The sequence below is a fragment of the Podarcis erhardii genome, assembly GCF_964252035.2.
Source record: "Podarcis erhardii genome assembly, chromosome: 3".
Lineage (NCBI taxonomy): Eukaryota > Metazoa > Chordata > Lepidosauria > Squamata > Lacertidae > Podarcis > Podarcis erhardii.
The window spans coordinates 112,586,768-112,607,074 of record NC_138507.1 but is presented as its reverse complement, the minus strand read 5'-3'; the positions used below and the strand labels follow the sequence as shown (position 1 = coordinate 112,607,074).

General features: G+C 48.2%; 1 protein-coding gene across 8 annotated transcripts in view; it reads right to left on the bottom strand.

Annotated features, from left to right (window-relative positions):
* The window catches only part of EML6 (EMAP like 6), a 201,059-nt gene that overhangs the window by 113,049 nt on the left and 67,703 nt on the right, over positions 1-20,307 (bottom strand). For 7 of the 8 annotated variants that reach the window (XR_014154519.1, XR_014154520.1, XR_014154521.1 and 4 more), the window contains one exon: positions 4,593-4,794. The exons of the other annotated variant lie outside the window; for it this stretch is intronic. Coding sequence is in view for 2 of the 7 variants with exons in the window: in XM_081854439.1 (XP_081710565.1) it covers positions 4,593-4,794 (202 nt within the window). In the remaining 5 variants the exon portion in view is untranslated. The remainder of the gene's footprint in view (positions 1-4,592; positions 4,795-20,307) is intronic. 8 annotated transcript variants of the gene reach the window in all.

The window sequence follows — 20,307 nt, the reverse complement described above, 5'->3', positions numbered from 1 at the left end:
TTTACTGCGGTGGGGGTGGACATTACGCCCGTTCCTGTCCCGAGAAGCTACCAGTCGCAGGGAAACCGCCAACCTCGGTAGTCGAAGGCCCTAGCAACGTGGGGTCCCAAACCATGCAAGAAGGGCCCTCACCAGTAGAATTGCGACATCTCATGGTACCGGTGCGTCTCTACCCTCCAGGTGGGCCCTGGATTCTTACCCACGCTTTGGTAGATTCGGGGGCAACCCGCTCCTATATGGACGCTGCCTTTGCCGTGCATCATCAGGTGCCACTTCAGAACAAACCAGAACCGGTACAGGTGGAGGCAATTGACGGACGGCTCCTGCGTTCGGGTGCCGTCACTCGGGAGACCCAGCCCTTGGTCCTGTGTCTCCAGCAGCACCGGGAGGTGCGAACCTTGGACATTGCCTCCATGCCCCGGTTCCCCCTGGTGCTCGGAATGGACTGGCTAGAGGCTCACAACGTTCAGATTGACTGGGTCAAACGGACCGTACACTTCCCAGATCCATGTTCCCATGCTCAGTCGCAGATGCTAGCGGCCGCACCCACGGAGGAGGCAGCACCCACGCTCCCAGCCGTGTACCGGGACTACCAAGACGTGTTCGAGGAACGGGGGGCAGACCAGCTGCCGCCGCATCGGTCTTTTGACTGCGGCATAGACCTCCAGCCCGGAGCGCCCCTACCGGTGAGTCGCTTATACTCTCTAACAGAGCCAGAGCGCGAGGCTTTGCAGGACTTCTTGCGCAAGAACCTGGAGCGTGGGTTCATTAGGCCTTCCACCTCGCCTACTGCGGCACCAGTGCTCTTTGTTAAGAAGAAATGTGGGGAACTCCGTCCTTGCCATGATTACCGAGCCCTGAACAAAATCACCATCCCAGACCGGTACCCCTTGCCCCTTATTTCGGAGTTGCTGGAGCGGGTGCAAGGGGCACAGGTGTTCACCAAGCTGGACCTCCGGGGGGCCTACAACTTGATTCGGATCCGAGCCGGGGATGAGTGGAAGACAGCGTTTGGGACCCGGTACGGGCAGTTCGAATACTTGGTTATGCCTTTTGGTTTATGCAACGCGCCTGCTGTGTTCCAACGCTACATCAACCACGTGTTCCAGGATTTGTTAGATAAGTACGTGGTGGTGTACTTGGATGACATACTGGTTTACTCCCGTGACCCGGCTCGCCATGAGGGACATGTCCGGACCGTGCTGCAGCGCTTGCGTGAGCACCGTTTGTACGCAAAGCTCAGCAAGTGCGAGTTCCATCAGCGGACTGTGGACTTCCTTGGTCACCGGCTCTCTCCAGATGGGGTGCAGATGGACCCTGGGAAGGTGGCAGCAGTTCGAGAATGGGCGGCACCCCGGAACCGCAAGGACCTACAGCGTTTCCTGGGGTTCGCCAACTACTACCGGACCTTCATCGCAGATTATGCTCATCGCACCACCCCGTTGACCCGGCTACTGCGCCCAAAGACGCCGTTTTCCTGGGACGAGGAGGCAGAGGAGGCGTTCCAGGGGTTGAAGGCCTGTTTCCAGAGGGCGCCGATCTTACAACATCCTGACCCCTCTCGACCCTTTGTGGTGGAGACCGACGCCTCCAGTACGGCTCTCGGTGCCGTCTTGTCTCAACAGAATGGACCTGAAGCGCCACTCTTGCCCTGTGCCTTCTATTCCCGCCAGCTCCTACCAGCGGAGCGTAACTATACTGTGTGGGAGCGGGAACTACTGGCCATCAAGGTGGCCTTTGAGGTCTGGCGCCACCATCTTGAGGGGGCACGACATCCGGTGGAGGTGAGAACCGACCACCGGAATCTGGAGTACCTCCAGACCACCCGCAAGCTGAACCAAAGACAGATCCGGTGGGCGTTGTTCTTTTCCCGGTTCCAGTTCCGGATCCGCTATATCCCTAGCTCTCAGAACCAGAAGGCAGATGCCCTGTCCCGGAAACCTGAAGACAACGCAGACACGGTACAGCAAGCAGAACCCACCACGATCCTACCTCCAGCTGCGTTCCTGGCCACCCAGGAGGCGGAACCACTGCAGGCTCGGGTGCGGGAACAGCAGCGGGTCGACGCTTGGGCCCAGGAACGACTCCGGGAGCTGGCTGAAGGGTCCAGCCCACAGTATCCGGGGCTGGTCCTGCATCAGGGCCTTCTGCTGCACCACGGCCGTCTGTACATCCCGCCAGGGCCACTGCGGCTGGAGGTTCTCCGGATGGCCCATGATGCCCCAGCAGCGGGGCACTTTGGACGGTATCGGACCACCCATCTGGTCAGCCGTGAGTTTTGGTGGCCCCGCCTGAAGGCCGACGTGGCTCGCTACGTTGCTGGTTGTGATGTCTGCCGGCGCGCCAAGGGTCCTACCGGGCGACCCCCCGGCCTACTTCAGCCATTGCCAGTTCCACCGCGCCCTTGGCACACGGTTTCGTTGGACTTTGTAGTGGACTTACCCCCGTCTCGTGGCTGTACCTGCCTTCTAGTGTTCTCCGACCATTTCACCAAGATGGTGCACTGCACCCCCTGCCCATCTGTACCCACAGCCAAGGAAACCGCTCAGCTGTACCTTCAGCATGTCTTCCGCCTGCATGGCCTACCAGAGCGCGTGGTGTCCGACCGGGGCGTTCAGTTCACATCCCGGTTCTGGCGAGCATTACACCAGACCCTCGGGACAGAGGTCTGCCTCTCGTCAGCCTACCACCCACAGACCGATGGCCAGACGGAACGGGCGAACGCGGTGCTGGAGCAGTACCTCCGGTGTTACTGCAGCTACCAGCAGGATAACTGGGTCGACCACCTGGCATTGGCGGAGTTCGCCTACAACAACGCGGTGAATGCATCCACCCAGCAGACCCCGTTCCAGGCCAGTTACGGTTATCATCCACGGCTGTTTCCAGATGTGCTGCCGGCATCCGCGGTCCCGGCGGTGACGGAGTGGCTTCAAGAGCTCCAGTCCCAGCAACAGCTTTTGGTGGAGCAACTGCACCAGGCCAAGGAAGCGTACAAAGCCCAGGCCGACCGCCACCGCCAGGTGGGGCCAGAACTTCGCGTCGGTGACCTGGTTTGGCTCTCCACTCGCCACCTCCACCCCTCTCGACCTTCGCGGAAGTTGGACGCCCGCTTCACCGGCCCGTTCCCTATCGTGGACCAAGTCTCTCCTGTAGCATTCCGTCTCCGGTTACCCGCAACCCTGAAGGTTCACCCGGTCTTCCACAGGTCCCTGCTGAGTCCGGTGGCCCCACCCGACGAGTTCCACCCGAACCGTCCCCGTCCGCAGCCAGTGTTGGTTCAGGGAGAGCCTGAGTATGAGGTGGAACGCATCCTGGACTCCCGATACCGCAGGGGAAAGCTGCAGTATCTCATTGACTGGAAGGGGTATGGACCGGAGGACCGTTCCTGGGAACCAGCGGCCAACGTCCACGCACCTGCCTGCCTCCGAGAGTTCCATGCGACGTACCCCGGCAAGCCGGGTCCGGACCCTCGGTTGAGGGGGGGGCCTGGGAGGGGGGATGGTGTGATGGCCTGGGATTCCGATTCTGAGGATGAACCAGAGGAATCCCAGCCTGCACAGGAGTCCCCGCCTCCAGGGCCGGCTGAACTGGGGCAAGGCCTAGATGCTGAAGAGCCTGCACCTGTGACAGAGCATCAGGAGCTGGCCCCAGGTGAAGCCCTTCTGGCCCCAGAGGGGCTTGACGACTCAGTGGCCACAGGTGAGCCTCCTCCAGGGCCCAGTAACCCTTCGGCCTCTCCTGATCTGCAGAGGCTTAGGGCAGAGAGGCGAAGGGAACTGGTTGCCCCCAGGAGGAGTGCTCGCCTTAAGGCCAGAGGAGGCGGGGCTCCTGGGGGTCGGGACCGCCCCCGGCCTTAGAAGAGGATAAAAGCCCAGTCAGCCTGGCCCCAGGTTGCGGGAGCAACGTCGTTGTTGGCTTTGGACCTTCCTGTGTTCCTGATCCCTGCTTGGCCTCCTGTTCCTGACTATCCGGTGTTCCAGTTCCCAGCTCGGCCTCCTGTTCCAGCGTACCTGTTCCCCGCCCGGCTCCCCGTCTTGGACCTCGCCCCTCTTCGTGTGGACTCTGCTTACACCCACGGTACCTTCCCCCGGGACCAGCACACGGAGTCTGTAACCTGAAGCGTATGTAACCTGAAGCGTACGTAACCCGAGGTACCACTGTACTTACTTTGTGTCTCTGGGCCCACTCCCCACTGCTGTGTCCCTCCCTGGGATGTTTACTGTTATGTAGTGAAGTTTCACCCTGGGCCAGCAGGGGAATACTGTAGATAGTTTTCACTCAGGTCTGTAGATAGTTTTCACTCAGGTCCACGTCAGTTATTTTAGGCGGGAAACTCTGGGTTGTTGTTGCTACAATGTTGACAGCCGGCTGCCTATAAAAGCAGGCCGGCTGAGCTGTTTGCTGTTCAGTTCTATTCCAGCTTACAAAATAAAGAGCTGCTTTGGAGAAATCGCTGTGTCGTCTGCTATGTCAACCCACAAGTTAACATTTACCAACAAGGAAATGCCCCCATCCCCATTTTAAAGCATGGCAGCTCCCCAAAATGTATGTGGCAACAGTCCATAGGCCATCTTCTTACGCTCTTGCCTTACCGCACGGATCGATCGTCGCTGCCGGTAACAACTAACGGTTTCTTGGGATGCACTGCCAGGGCCCAGAGCTCTCCTTCGCAGTGACCTTGCATTATGAGCATGGGCTTGTCTCTTTCTCTCACGATGACCTCAAATATTTCGCTGTCCTGCGTCCCTGCTAAAAGCCGGTCTGCTTTCCAGCACACGCTTCGGATGGACAAACCTGAGAGAGGACAGAATAGCCTTAGAATGACGACGGCGGATTACAGGTGAGGATATTAATAGACAAGATGTTCAATTGTTTTTATATGCAACAACAGCAGCAAGAGTATTGTTAGCGCAGAAATGAAAGCAAGAAAAAATTCCAACGGAAGAAGAATGGCAGACAAAATTAATGGACTACGCAGAATTGGATAAGATGACAGGAAGGATTCGAAACCTGCGGGACCAGAGATTCACAGAAGACTATAATCAACAAATGATGCTGGTTGGACTACAAGAAGTTTTGTAAGGAGAAATAAATGAAACATTGCAAAATAGAGAAAGATTAGAGATACTCATTATGAGATTTAAATGTAATAGTGAAAGTAAGAAATGCATATTAAGTGATTAGATTGGAAAATTTTCAGATGTGAATGATGGAAGTCAAAAAAGATTGTATAAGGTGTAAAAGTATGTTTAATTATTGTTGAAAATGATATGTTAAAAAAACTAAAAAAAATTATTATATATATAAAAAAATAGAATGACGATGGCTGGCTATCAGTCTGTTTATATGGCATATAGAATCATAGAGTTGAAAGGGGCCCTCTGGCCCACAGTCATCCCTGGGTGGGCTCAAACCACCAACCTTCTGGTCAACAGCACGACACACTGATCCACTGTGCCGTGATCCAGTGAAAGTTAAGCCCTTAAGTTAGGGTTGCCTCAAACTCAGGTTGAAAGGGGAAAACGTGCTGAAGGCACACTTGGCAAACCCTCACTGTGATCAACTCCCACCTAGAAACCTATGTCCCCACTGCGGAAGAACATGGAGATCCAGAATTGGCCTCCACTGTCACTTACGGACTCACTGTTAAGACCGTGTTCATAGAAGACAATCTTACTTGACTACAAGTGATCGCCAAAGAAGAAGATTCTGAAGAGCCTATAAGAGCATGTTATGACGACTCTCATTTTAAATACCTCTACTATATGTAAGCTATAGAAGCTGTGATATATTGCTGAGCGGGAGCAGGAGAAGAGAAGAAGAAAGCAAGTCTTCAACCTATGTCTCATCCAGAAAATATAGCCAGAGACATTTGGCAAATTAAAAAAATCCACCCGGACAGAAATTTTACCCCGGAAAAAAAGATGTGTCCTGGAAAAAGAGGCCATGTGGCAACCCTACTTAAGTTGCACTGTTTCCTGTGGGTGTTCAAAATGTGCACTGAAAGCAGTGTGACTTAAAAGCACTCAGCTCTGGCTAGCTTCTGCCTGCAGTGGACCAGTGTTCCTTCAGTTGGTATTCAGTGCAGCTCATAAAACTACAATGAATAAGAATACAGGTAACTTGCAGCTTACACGAGGTTTTAGTTAATGGGAGTCCGTGCATAATAATGTAAAGCCACTTGTTTCCTGCTTGTCTCATGATTTCTAGGCACGGGTCTGAGCAGTCTTCTGTTTGCCCCGCTGCTTTCCCCCCAGGGAAACCCTCTCTTTACTGCTGAATCAGAGCAAACATCAGTCCGTGGAAAATCTGATGGACATTTGCTCTGATTCAGCAGTAAATAAGAGAGTTTTCCTGTGGGGATGCAGCAGGGCAAATGGTAGCATGGACAAGCAGTTGCCAAGTCCAGTGCTGTCTATCAAAGATGAAAGGCAGCTCACCTGGGGCTTGTTAAAGCCTGTCTGCCAGGGTCTGCAAAAAACAGGGCCCACCAGGCCAGAAAATACCAATATGCCATTGGTGTGCTACATATCTCTCCATGGACTGCAATGTGGAAAGACCTCATTTCGGATGTTGATTTTCTGATTCGGCACACACACATTATTTATTTTTTTAAGGTAACTGCTGACACCTGTTCACAAAACATCATTCTTTCCATTCTTCAGCTCGTGTAGTAGCCAAAGGTTAATTTATGTAAATGCACACGCCGTTCTTTATTAAGCACTCTTAATTGAGAGGTATTTTATCTGATACGAATCAGATATCAGTCCTTTTCTCTCTCCAGTTTACCATCACTGACTATGTTAACAAAGTGCATATGGATGAGCACTACAGAACAGTTAATTCTCGCTGCTGGCAGGCTTGCAATCTGTTTCATCAGATAAAGCTCTCTTCTACTGTACAATAAGCAGATGTGCCCTGCTTCCAAAAATACAAATATAAAACTGACTTTAATCTCATTCTTCGATCAAACTATAGGTTTGCTATGTTTCATGGGGATTAAGTCACTACATGGCATGGTCTAATATTAATTCCTGGTTCAGACTCTGAAAAATCTTTCACATATAAAGAGCCTGGCTAGTTCAGCCTAAGGGCCTAGTTCAGCCCAGCATCCTGCTTCTATAACAGCCAACCAGATGCTTACAGGAAGCCCACAAGCTGGACATGAATGCAAGACCTGTCTCCCATTCCTCAAGCAAGGCATGAAGGTTCCAGCTTTCTCTCTTTAACCCAGAATTATGTGCTCAGATTGTTTTCGGGGGGGGGGGGTTCATCCCCTCTAAAGATTGTTGGGATATAGTTCAGAAAGGACTCATTCAGGTGTCCTACATGCCAGGAAACAAAATTCCTGCAGATCTGTTGTCTAAGGCTGTTAACAGAGAACAACTTAAGGTTTATGTACAGAGGTTGCAATTGGGTTGAACCACAGGTACTACAGGTTACACGGAAAGGGGGAGGATGTTATGATATTTCCGTTCCACCTTAAAAGGGTACAGGCAGGACTGTTGTGTGTCACATGCCTGTTTACTTCCAGCACAGATCTGCTGGGAACTTCCGTTTGTATATAGCTTTTGTATTGCTGTTTTGCTGGAGACGAAAGGAAGCAGACATGTTTTCCTTTGTTCCTGAACTATGCTGAATAAAATGCCTGTAAATACTGCTTACACATCTCTGTCCGCCTCTTCTACTGCAAAGAGTTCTTATCTCTGCTGGTTTGCGTGCTCAGAGTCTCTAAAGGTATCTGAGGCTTGAGTCGCAGTTTTGATGCTGTTCTGAGAACCGGAGTATCGCCCGGCTGCCGGCCAGTGGCTGGAGCCAGCTGGGGGGCTGCCAATTGCCCCCGACTCCCAGCAGCATCCCAACAAGATGTGGTCTCACAACTCAGAACTGATCCTGGACACTACTCTGTGAAGGTGCCACACACTTCTGTGTAGACAGAGTTTCCCAACTTTAGGGGCGGCCCCTGTTCTGGGTCACCACCCTCCTGAACTTCCAAGGGTGGGAGAATTACCACGAGGGCCTTCCCTGCTGATCTTAATACCCAAGAGCTTCTGCGCTCTCAGATGTTTGGGGCCGAAGGCGTCTAGGGCTTTAAACACTAGTGTGAACATCTTAAACTGCACCTGGAAATGAACAGGCAGCCAAAGCAGTTGGAAGAGAAGTTACATGAGTTCTAAACCTAACCCTAGTCAATAATCTGGCCACTGCATTTTGAACCAGTTGAAGTTGCCAAGTTGTCTTCAAGAGTAGCCACACTTAGAGCTCACGAAGCATCATGGCCAAGTCATTTCTGCCAAAAAGGCTATATACCTGGCAAATCAGATGGGGCTGGAAACAGGAACTCCTCACCATTGAGGAAACTTTGCCCTCCAGTGACAATGCTGGATCGTAGAGTATCCGCAAAATATGAAGCATCTTCTTCTAAGGGAGTGCAACCCTGACCAGAACAGGTTGTCTCCAGACGTCCTGAGCTTGAGAACGTGGAACACAAAACTTTTCCGGTGTTTTCAGGACATTTGCATAGGCACTTACACAGAAATTCCCGCCGGAGTGGTACCTATTTATCTACTTGCACTTTTTGTGCTTTCGAACTGCTAGGTTGGCAGGAGCAGGGACAGAGCAAAGGGAGCTCACCTTGTGGCAGGGATTCAAACCGCCAACCTTCTGATTGGCAAGCCCAAGAGGCTCAGTGGTTTAGACCACATGGATACAAAAGGAGCCAAAGTGCATCTGCAGAATTCTCTGCAAGTGGAATTCTGTCTCAATGAGCCAATTAGTATTAATAGTTTATACCTCTACATCTGTGTGCTGCAATTTTCTTTGCCCTCGTGTGCTTCTCTCCAAATGTTCTCTACGCAGAATCAATGGCTAATAAATGACATTAATTTGATGAACCCCTAATGAGACCCTCCCCCTTAAGCTAAAAAGATTTTAATTTCCTTCAAGGCTGGAATGCGTTCTAGACCCCCTGTGGGAGGTTAACTGACATGCCTTTACAAGCAGCACATATGGGGTAAATGGCATTTATAAATAAGTGATGGCATCCTACTGCTGCCTATCATTCTGAAGGGAAGATTTTTGCCCCTCCATAAATGTAGTGACAATTGTAAAAGTATACAGTCATACCTTGGGATAAACACACTTCAGGTTGAGCACTTTCGGGGTGCGCTCCGCGGCGACCCGGAAGTAACAGAGCACGTTACTTCCGGGTTTCGCCGCTTGCGCATGCGCAGATGGTCAAAATTACATCATGTGCATGCGTGGAAGCGGCGAAACGCAACCCGCGCAGATGAGTCTTATGTTATGTTCAGGAAGTGAATGGGGCTCTGGAACGGATCCTGTTCGCACCCCAAAGTACCACTGTATATGGAAACTGGAACTGCTCTAAAACAAAAGGATAGTTCACATGTTTTTATGTGATTCTTACCCTAGAAATTAGCTTTGTCATTCCCCACTCTCTCATTCTCTCTCTCTTACACACACAACCACATATATAAATACAGGTATATATGTGGACACACACACACACAAACACACGTGTAGGAATAAAATACATTGCATCACTCTTCCTGAAACATTTTCTGCACCCACCCCTATGAGATACACCCCTAAATGTGTTTGGTTTTCCTCGGTTTAACTGATTCAGCTGGGCTTTAATACCTGGAGTTACTGGGAATTAACAAAGTTTTCTTCCTTAGATAAGGGCTTGACTTCCAGAAGTTGGAAAATATTTTATCAGTTACACTGCTTACTTTTGACCTTGTAGGGTCTTCAGACAAAAGAACGGTTGTAGGAATCTTTTGCAATGTTTCAAAGCACAACACAACATCCCCACTCTGTCCAGGCCAACAAATATATATTTTAAAAATCTGGGCTGAGTTCAAGTGACTCATCCAAATTTACTATGGGGCATTTCTTATTGATACATCCATAGGTTCCTTGAAACACCACAGGAATGACCAAGTCAGCTTCTTCTGAAGAAAAAGCACCCACACACCCATTTATTCAAACATAGCCTTATACATGCACCTATGCAATATTCGACTGTCTACAGATCCTGCAGAATTTTCTTATTACCTAAAGGACAAGCCTTATTTTGAAAAACAAGAACAAATAAATGATGAAAACGTCCCTCTGATTCCAAATATATTCATTTGAGTCTGTCTTCTTAGCAGCGGCGGAGCAAGCCAATCGGGCGCCTGGAGTGGCATGCGTGCCCTGTGCCCCAGGGATGGGGCCAGCCGGGGCAGGAAAGCTCTGCAGGGCCTCCTCCCACTCAGCCACCCTACAGCTGAGGGAGAGGCAGTGGGTGGACCATTTGGGCACTGCAGAGCCTGTGCTCGCCTAAGCCACCATGTCTCTCCCAGGAGAGACGCGTGGCTTGGGCACACTGCAGGGACGTCGGTGAGTGTCGCCCGGCATTTTGTCACCCCCTCAGTGGTGACACCCAGGGCCCCCAGCCCCTACCACACCCCCTTCCTCCGCCCCTGCTTCTTAGGTCAATTAATTAGTTGGAGGTTCTTGAGAAAATGGTTTCCTCGCTTAGGTCTCTGGGCGAAAGCTGGCCTTTGTGAGAAGAGGATACTGCTGGGGAGACGGGGGCATCAGGCAGGCCCCCAGCTGGCTCCAGACGATCACTAGTCTCCTGTGGAACAGCATCAGTCAGTCAGTGACACGAGCCTCAGATACGTTCCGAGATCCGTGCACACTCTGTCAGCAGAACAAAATAAAAAGCCAAGCCGACACCCTGATTCAAGATGGCGCCGAGGTAAGACGCTCTTATCGGAGCTCAAAGAGATCTTTTAACTAAATGTTGCTGGCTCTCCTTCCCCTTTTGGATTTTATTTCCTTTCACCATTTCGCTGTGCTTTTGAACATCTTATCTTATCCTCCTCGGTGCCGGGACTTAAAGAAGCTAATGAAGCTTTAACGAAGGCTCTCAGACATTCCCCTCCGGGCATTAAGGCACTCCCTCCCAGTTTCTCGTCGACTCCTTGTGATAAACTTATTCCAAGGATTCTTAAGGACTTTTAATCGGCTTTTAACCCTAAAAACTACAAATTTATAAAACCACAAATTTCTCCCACCACTTCTAACTTCGTGGACCCCCAAACATCTCAGTTGTTTTAACAAACTGGGAAGAAGAGGGGGGTACTTCAAAGGAGTGCTAAAATTGGCCCCAGTTTTAAACTCCTATTTAGAAGTCTGATCTCATCGACTTAAGAAGAATCTAGCAATGAGAAGAGCCAAAAGACTCAGGTGTCTTGATACAGAAACTGACACAGAGTCCTCTGGTTTCAAACAGAGTAATCTAGATAATTACCTGCTACCTCAAAAACAGCACGTATCTCCTCCCAAAACCTTCCTCAACTCTTCGCATGAAAAGACAATTGAAGAGATATCCCTAGGAATAAATGAGGACAAGGCTACTACTCCCATAACAGAGGCACAAGCACTAATTGATAGAAAGGTGGAGCTGCTAGAGGAATGCTGCCTACTGACTGCTCAAACAGTTCAAAAAATCTTTGAACAATTACAAAACATCTCCAAGAAGCTGGACAACCCAGATGAAAGGAGGCAACTCACTCCCTTTTTGCCATCCTTAATAAGCCCTGGAGATAAACAGAACAAATACAAATTTATGTCTCTAAACCAGCCAAAAACTAGAGGAAGCCCCCCTCACTCAATCAACCTGATACTGAGGCCATGTGAGATTGTTCTCCACATTTTTCCATATAGAGGGCCCCTACCTTATTGGGAGTCACCTTTCTGGGCCAGACATCATCTAAATCTGCTCCTTAGCCTTGAGGGTGGAAGTATTGACTTAAAAGCAGTCAAGAGGCTTACTAACGATGGATATTCCAAAAAAGTACTACTAAGATTTGGTAGCCATAGAATTCCAACCAAACTCTTAAGGGAAAAGGCTCATTTAGCCCAGAAAGGAATTATCCCGCGCCGACACTTTGAAGATATATCACCCAGACCATTGATTGCATCTAAAAGACAGAACAAGATGAACAAGGCCATTCCACCAGAAGCCGACATCTGCCTTACTCCCGTGGAAGAACCCAGTAGATGGGAGAAACCGCAGCCAGCTACCCGGAAAATCACGCAAGAAAAATCCAAGCTCCCAAACCATGCGACTGTAGCATCAAATAACAACCTCGCCCTTGACACAATAGACTGGACAGTCCCAGAAGAAGAAGATCTGCTGAGTAACTTTACCAAGCTACCAGATAAAGAACAAATAAACATACTCAGTAAATTGACGAAACTACAGGCCAGATTGACCGAAATTCACCAACAGGGTCAACAAAATGCAGCAGAAACAACACACAATCAAACTTTACACTTACCAGCTTTTTCCCCAAAATGCATAGTCAAAAAGAGAGCTACTAATGGAACTTTCAAATGTATAGATGCAGAGCTTCAAATCCAGCCGCCTTTAGAATATGAAATGGCAAGGAAAAACTCCAGTAATGAAACCACAAATTCCTGGCTGAGATATCAAATATTAGCTTCAAACGAAATAGGCACCCCTACTTTAAGTACTACAAAGGACCTTAACATTGCCGAACAAAAGATGACCTCCAACAGACCTGACACACTGAGCTCAACACCAAATGAGGCCAAAGAAATGGAAGTAGAGACTAAAAACAGTCCAACTGTCCATAACAGCCCACCAGCCACAGAAATTTCTCAGGAACAAGGAACAGTTAAGGAAGAAAATCAAGAAAGGGAGGAAATTTCAATTTCCCGCACTTTAAAAAAGAATCTAAAAGATCCACCACTATGTTCCCCACCGAAAGCAGCGACAAATGGCTGTATCTGCACAAGACAAAATCCCTCGCTAGACTTAATAACAGAACTAGAATGACTAAATGCTGTCAACCAGCCACCAACTCAAAAACGGACCCTACGCTTGCTGTCCTGGAATATCGCAGGGTGGGGAAACAAAGGCGGAGACCCAGACCTAATGAACTTCTTTAAAGATTTTGAATTAATACTTCTACAAGAAACATGGTCAACTAGAGATATCAAAATCAATGGATTCACCTCCTATACGAAACCCGCATTGAAAACAAACACGAAAGGCCGGCCGAAAGCAGGGTTCTGTTGTATGATCAAAGACAACTTAGGGTTTGAAATCAAGCAACTAGAAGAATGCTTACCACTTGCACAAGCTCTACTTTTAACCCAAAACAAAGATCCCTTGCTACTTGTAAATGTCTATATCCCCCCAACTAAAAACAACAGCAGCAGTGAAAACTGGTCACAACTAACCTCTTATATAGAAAATTTGACCGATAAATACCCAAATGCCTCACTGATAATAGCAGGTGATTTTAATGCCAGAGTAGGAACCAACAATGAACAACTATGTAGCAAACTAAATTGGAATACTGATAATGATATCGCACATGCCCTGAAAATAGGACGATTCTCCAGAGACAGGGTTGTTAACAACGAAGGCTTACGCCTACTTGAATTATGTAACAACTTTAATTTGCAGATTGTGAATGGTTCAACAAAAGGCGATAGAAGTGGGGAGTTTACATACTTCTCCCCCCGAGGATGTAGTGTCATTGACTATATTCTTGTCCCTTATAATATTATAAATTCGATCATGGACTTCAAAATTGGAACGCGCACTGAAAGCGACCATCAGCCATTATCGTTGTCTATTAACTTAAAGGACGAAACCAAAATAACTAAGTACAATACCATAGAACCTTCTCAATACAAACAAATGACCCAATTAAAATGGTCCCAGGAAATGAGTGTAGCAGTGGGGCAAAAACTTACAGCCAACCTGAGAAAACAAGTATTATCCAACTTAAAGATCACTAATTTCCACAGTGATATTCCGAAAATTTATAATGAAATCTTCCAAATGTTTGTAGAGCTTAGTACTCCACCTAAAGTTTGGGTACTTAAACATACCGCTAGCCCTTGGTTTGATGATGAATGTTTCCAGCTAAAAAGAAAACTGCGCCAAACATTTAAAAATAATCGCACCAAACTAGAGCCCTCTTATCTTGATGAAAAAAGAAAATATCATTACATTCTGGCTGAAAAGAAACAGAAATACGCAACCCAAAAATGGCTACAATTATTTGACTCAGTTCAGAGTAAAAACAACAAAGCGTTCTGGAACCTAGTGTATGGAGGATTGAAAGCCGAAAATCAACTAACTCTACCACCAATTGCAGAATCCAAATGGTCCCAATACTTTACATCTGTATTTAACAATCTACACAGTGAACTTAAAGGAAATGAAACCACTAAAAATAAAATTATTAAACTCCAGGAGTGGCCAAGGGTAGAGGAAGAGGAAATTAGAGAGATAGTTAAAAATTTCAAATCGGGGAAATCTCCTGGGCCAGACGGTCTACCAATAGAATTATTTAAGACCTATATAGATTGGTGGGCAGAACCCTTAGCCCAACTGTTTACGCTTATAGATAAATATGGGATCATACCTGAGACATGGCTAAGATCAATAATTATTCCAATCTTTAAAAATGGCGACCCAAAAGAACCAAGGAATTATAGACCGATAAGCCTTCTATCAGTGATAGGGAAAATCTACGCTAAGCACCTCTTATCTAAACTCCTTACCTGGATGAAAAATCTAAATTTACCAGGGAAAGAACAAATAGGTTTCTCCAAAGGTTGCTCCACACTAGACCACTGTCTTATACTTATGCATCTGGTTGAAAAATACAGATCCCAAAGGCAATCTAAGATATACGCTGCTTTTGTAGATTTTCGTGGTGCATTCGACTCAATTGACCGCCCAAAGTTGTGGAGGAAACTCGCAGAATTAAAAATTGATCAGCGCCTATTGATTCTAATGCAAAATCTACACTCTTCCAATACCTGTCAAGTCAAACTTAACATCAAAGGTCACCTTTCATCAGACATCCCAATTTCGAAAGGGGTAAAACAAGGGTGTATTCTTGCCCCCTTTCTATTTAATTTATTTTTATCAGACTTGCCAGATTACCTTCAAAAAATAGAATCACATGCCCCTAAACTTAATCAGAAACCAGTTCCTCTCTTACTATATGCAGACGATGCTGTCCTACTATCCTTAACGAGCTTGGGTCTGAAACGTCTTATATCTTCACTGATCCTCTATTGCGAATGTAACAAACTCTCTATAAACTATGAGAAGACAAAAATTTTGGTCTTCTCGAATGGTTGGAAATTAGAGAAATGGAAAATAAGAGGGCAAGAAATCCAACAAGTGAAAATCTATAGGTATCTGGGAATCTTATTCCAGAGCAATTTAGGGTGGGCAACCCATCGCACAAATGCCATAAAACAGGCAAAGTGCATCTCATCAGCAGTTGCCCGTTTTCATTATCAGAAAGGTAATCAATTTATTCCTGCGGCAAATCAGATATTTCAAACAAAAGTGCAATCCCAGATATTTTATGGAATCCCGCTATGGGTCCAAGCATATAACAATGATTTAAAAAAGATTCACTCTAGCTTTCTGAGACGTATTCTTGGACTCCCAGCTACGATCAAATATGAAACAATGTGTGCAGAAATAGGCATACACACAATGGAATATTGGGCATGGTCCACCTCAATAAAGTATTGGTTACGCTGCCACTTTCGCTGCCCTCCATCAAGTCTGCTTGCTGATTTGCTCAAAGACTCCTATAAATCAAGATGGTATCAGCACCTCGAAAAAAAGATTGAATCTTTAGGCATCGAGCTGGAGCCCCTGTACAATTCTAATGAGCAATATATTTCCCATAATATCCTAACTAGACTAAAGGATGTCGAGAGACAAAATATTATGGCAGCTGTAAACAAAATTTGCTCCCCCATATTCTATGAATTAAATATCTTAGATAGCAGAGCCAATTACGTCACTAAACTAATAATCCCAGCCCAACGTAGGGCTTTTATGCTGGCCCGTTTGAATGTTTTCCCCTCAGCATTTGTCAGGGGAAGATATCAAAACATTCCTAGAAACAAGAGACTCTGCAGATGCTCTATGAATGTCCCGGACACTGTAGAGCATATTCTCCTTCATTGCCCATTGTACAGTACGCTCCGTCAACGCGTGCTGTCCCCTCTTTTGGGTGGTCTGGAACCGCAGCAAGGTGAATGTGTGGGATTCTACCTATCCGACGTTGACCAAAGGGTAACGGCGGGGGTAGCCGAGTTTTTTGGTAGCAGTCCTCCAAGGAGCAGGTTAACAAGGAAAACCACTGACTCTATATGTATATATATATATGCATTTAACAAACTGCTGCCTTTTTATATATATTTCAAGGCTTTTATATGTTATTTTCTCTTTTAAGGTTTTATTTCCATAATGCCTAATAAAGGTTTGATAAAGATAAAGTAAGTACAAAATAAAAACATTCCCTCCAGTAGCACCTTAAAGACCAACTAAGTTAGTTCTTGGTATGAGCTTTCGTGTGCATGCACACTTCTTCAGATACACTGAAACAGAAGTCACCAGACCCTTCTATATAGTGAGAAGGTGGGGAGGGGTATTACTCAGAAGGGTGGTGGGAATGGGTGATTGGCAGATAGCTGTGATGAGCCTGTTGAATAAATCATGTGTATAAATCATCCACAACGGAAGAGGAAGACAGAGCATATTTACAGCATTTATTCAGTGTAGTTCGGGAACAAAGGAAAACATGACTGCTTGCCTTCGTGTTGATACGGAAGGAGGGGGGGTACCTTTCCTCTCCTTCTCCTCCTCTGGAAAGCGGGCCCGAGGCGATGACCTCGACGGTGCCCAGTTCCTGAAACCCCCACACTGTCGCACAAGCACCACACTATACCCCTGCACCACACTCTACCCCTTGACCTTATGAAACAATATTCTTCCTTTCATATACGGGCGAAATAAGCCCTTCTTTTCTATGCCTTTCCTTCGCCCTATTTTATTCACGGGTTGACCGTGTCGAACTACATCCTCCATTGACTATAATGGCTGCGCCTCAGCCAATCAAGAGCGTGCATTCCCCTGCAGCAGCTAGCCCAGGGAGCTCTTGCACGCCTCATTTAACCTCCTGACGAGCTGATGACGGCTCCCCGCTGCGAGAACAATGGAACCGAAACCAGCGACCTCCAGCAACCTCGTAAAACTGTCAAAGTCAGGCTACAATGTATCCATTTGTTTCCGTTTCCAATATACAATATACACTTGGCCGGCGAGGCGGCCGAAACCTCCGGAAAATGATATAAAATCAGCCAAAGCTCCAATTTTATCCGTTTTGACATCATTCTACTCTCTCCCCTCTGGACTCCATGCTGCCGCCTCACTGCCATAATCCCCTGAGCGGCAGGTCACGTACCCAGGAAGACCCTAATCTGATCAAATCATTCCGTCAAGCCCTTTCTCCGGGCAATGCCAGGTGATGGGCGATGCATATCTCCGCCATTGTCTTGCCATCACCTGTACTCAGGGAACGTTTATGCATATTTCTTTCTTTCCGCTACCCCTACATTACGGAACTGCTGATCCATGCTACTTCTACGTTACGGAACTGCTGATCCATGCTACTTCTACGTTACGGAACTGCTGATCCGTGCTACCCCTACATTACTGAACTGCTGATCTGTGTAAACCCCCACCCACTGTACTGAAGTGCTGATCTGTGTAACCCCACCTTTCTGTGATGTATTCGTGACGTCTTCTGCACTGTATTCTGGGACTTGGAGGGAACTTTTAAAAGTTTATGTCGCCCCATTATCGGGGTTCAATGCCATTTTGAACCTGTTGCGCAATAAACTTTGGATCTCCGTTTATTGCTCCTGTCTCCGGCTGAGCTCATTTCTCCGCTAGGACCCGCGGACTCCGTCCGACGAGCCGGGTGGCAAGGGTAATTCCGCACCTGGATTTTTGCCGTAACATTTGGCGCCCAACGTGGGGCGAGGCGGTTCTCCCGTGTTGCTGACCGGGGGCCCCGAAGTCTTCAGCCGGCACCAGGCCATTTGCCTGGGAAGATCCTTAGGACCCTCGGCCATCTTCCGGGCGGTAATCAAACGCCCCAGGGGTTCAGCCGGGGAGCAAAAGGAATCCGGCCGGCATATTCATCGATCCCGGGATCAACGTTGAAGACTCGTGAGTATAGTAGAGAAACCCAGTGCACTGGTGGATAAGGGGGTTGGAATCTCCTGGCAACTGAATTCTCTGCCCTCTTCTCTATCGATCTCTCTCACCCTTCTTCCTCTTCCCGAGGATGGAACCCCACACCATGACTGCGCGACCATAGTCCGCCAAGCCGAGAAACCCAGAGAAGACCTAGATCACCTACCCTTAGAGAACCCAGACTTAATACTCTATACAGACGGTAGTTCAAAAGTTGTGGAAGGGGAAAGGAAAACAGGATACGCTGTAGTCACGGACTTTGAAGTGGTAGAATCTAATCCGATAAACCCGCAATACAGTGCCCAAGCTGCAGAGTTAATAGCACTCATACGTGCCTGTGAAATCAGTGAAGGCAAGCGAACTACAATCTACACCGACAGTAAATACTGTTTCGGACTAGTCCATACAACTGGGCAGATATGGTTACAAAGAGGCTTCCTAACCGCTGCGGGTTCTAAAATTTCACATTCCGCCTTGGTAGAGAGACTACTGACTGCTATCCACCTACCTACCGCAATCGCAGTGGTCCATTGTAAGGCTCACACCCGTGGTAAAGACCCTATCTCGAGGGGTAACAGGCGAGCTGATAGAGCAGCCCAATCAGCCGCACTCCGCCCCCCTAACAACGAATCAGAATTCCAAGCCTTACAAATCCCACTCAACATAGATCCCACACAAATTTACAAAGAAGCCCCCGAAGAAGAAAAGACTCTCTGGCGCTCTGTGGGCGCAATCGAACAAAATGACGTTTGGGTTCTCCCTGATGGCAGAACTGTCCTTCCAAAGGCCTGGGTTCCAAAATTAGTGAGGGTCCTCCATCAACGTACACACTGGGGAAAAGGGAGACTGATAGAACATGTTAAAAGGTCCTGGTACGCTCCCGGACTTGCAGTCGCAGCCACGACCGCGTCAAAGAACTGTGTTACCTGCAGCTCCTTTAACCCCAAACGACAACCCAGAGCACCGCCAGGAGCCAGGCTATGGGCATTCGTCCCTTTCGAAAGTCTGCAATTAGATTTTATCGACTTACCACACTGTCAGGGTTTCAAACACGCCTTGATCATAGTCGATAAACTCTCCTCCTGGGTAGAGGGATTTCCCTGCAAGAAACCCACCGCCTCTGTAGTGGCCAGGGCCCTCCTACAGGACATTATCCCTCGATTTGGGGTACCCCGTCGACTAGACAGCGACCGAGGAACCCATTTCACAGCTCAAATAGTACAACTGGTGGCCAAAGCCCTACAAATAAAATGGGACCTTCATACACCTTATCACCCACAGTCTTCAGGCCAAGTAGAGCGCATGAACCAGGAAGTTAAAACACAATTAGGAAAGCTATGCAAACTCACTGGACTGAAATGGGTAAACGCACTTCCACTAGTTCTCCACAATATACGGAGTGCCCCAACTGGACCATTGAAACTATCTCCATATGAACTTTTATTTGGGAGACCCCCTCCCATTTACAACACTTTATTTCCACTCTCAGAACTTGAACTAGGAGAAGCAGAGCTCACTAACTATGTTATTCAGCTCCAGACACAGCTACAACGTCTCCACCACTACGCGGCCATCGAAGGACAAAACCTGCCCATCGACGTCCAAGCCCACTCCTTCGAACCAGGCGATTGGATCCTTGTCAAGGTCTATCAGAAGGCACCCCTTCAACCAGCGTGGGAAGGCCCCTACCAAATCCTCCTGACATCGCCAACCGCCGTGAAAGTAGGTGAGAAACACTCATGGTTACATCACACCAGGTGTAAGTCATCGCCACCCCCCACGGAGACGGAGGAAGACGTCGGCGACGACTTCACCTTTTCGACCCCTCCCACTCCACCAACTTCATACATCGACGACGACGACGACCAACAGGCCGGACCAGATCGGGGCCAGAATCGGGCCCAACAGACCGGACCAGATCGGGGCCAGAATCGGGCCCAACAGACCGGACCAGATCGGGGCCAGAATCGGGCCCAACAGACCGGACCAGATCGGGGCCAGAATCGGGCCCAACAGACCGGACCAGATCGGGGCCAAAATCGGGCCCAACAGACCGGACCAGACACAGTTCCACCCAATTGGACATCCGAGATCGTCCCAGATCCCAACACTATCAAACTACGCTTGAAACGCCTTTGACAGCTCCTTTGACAGCGCGCCTTTGACAGCTC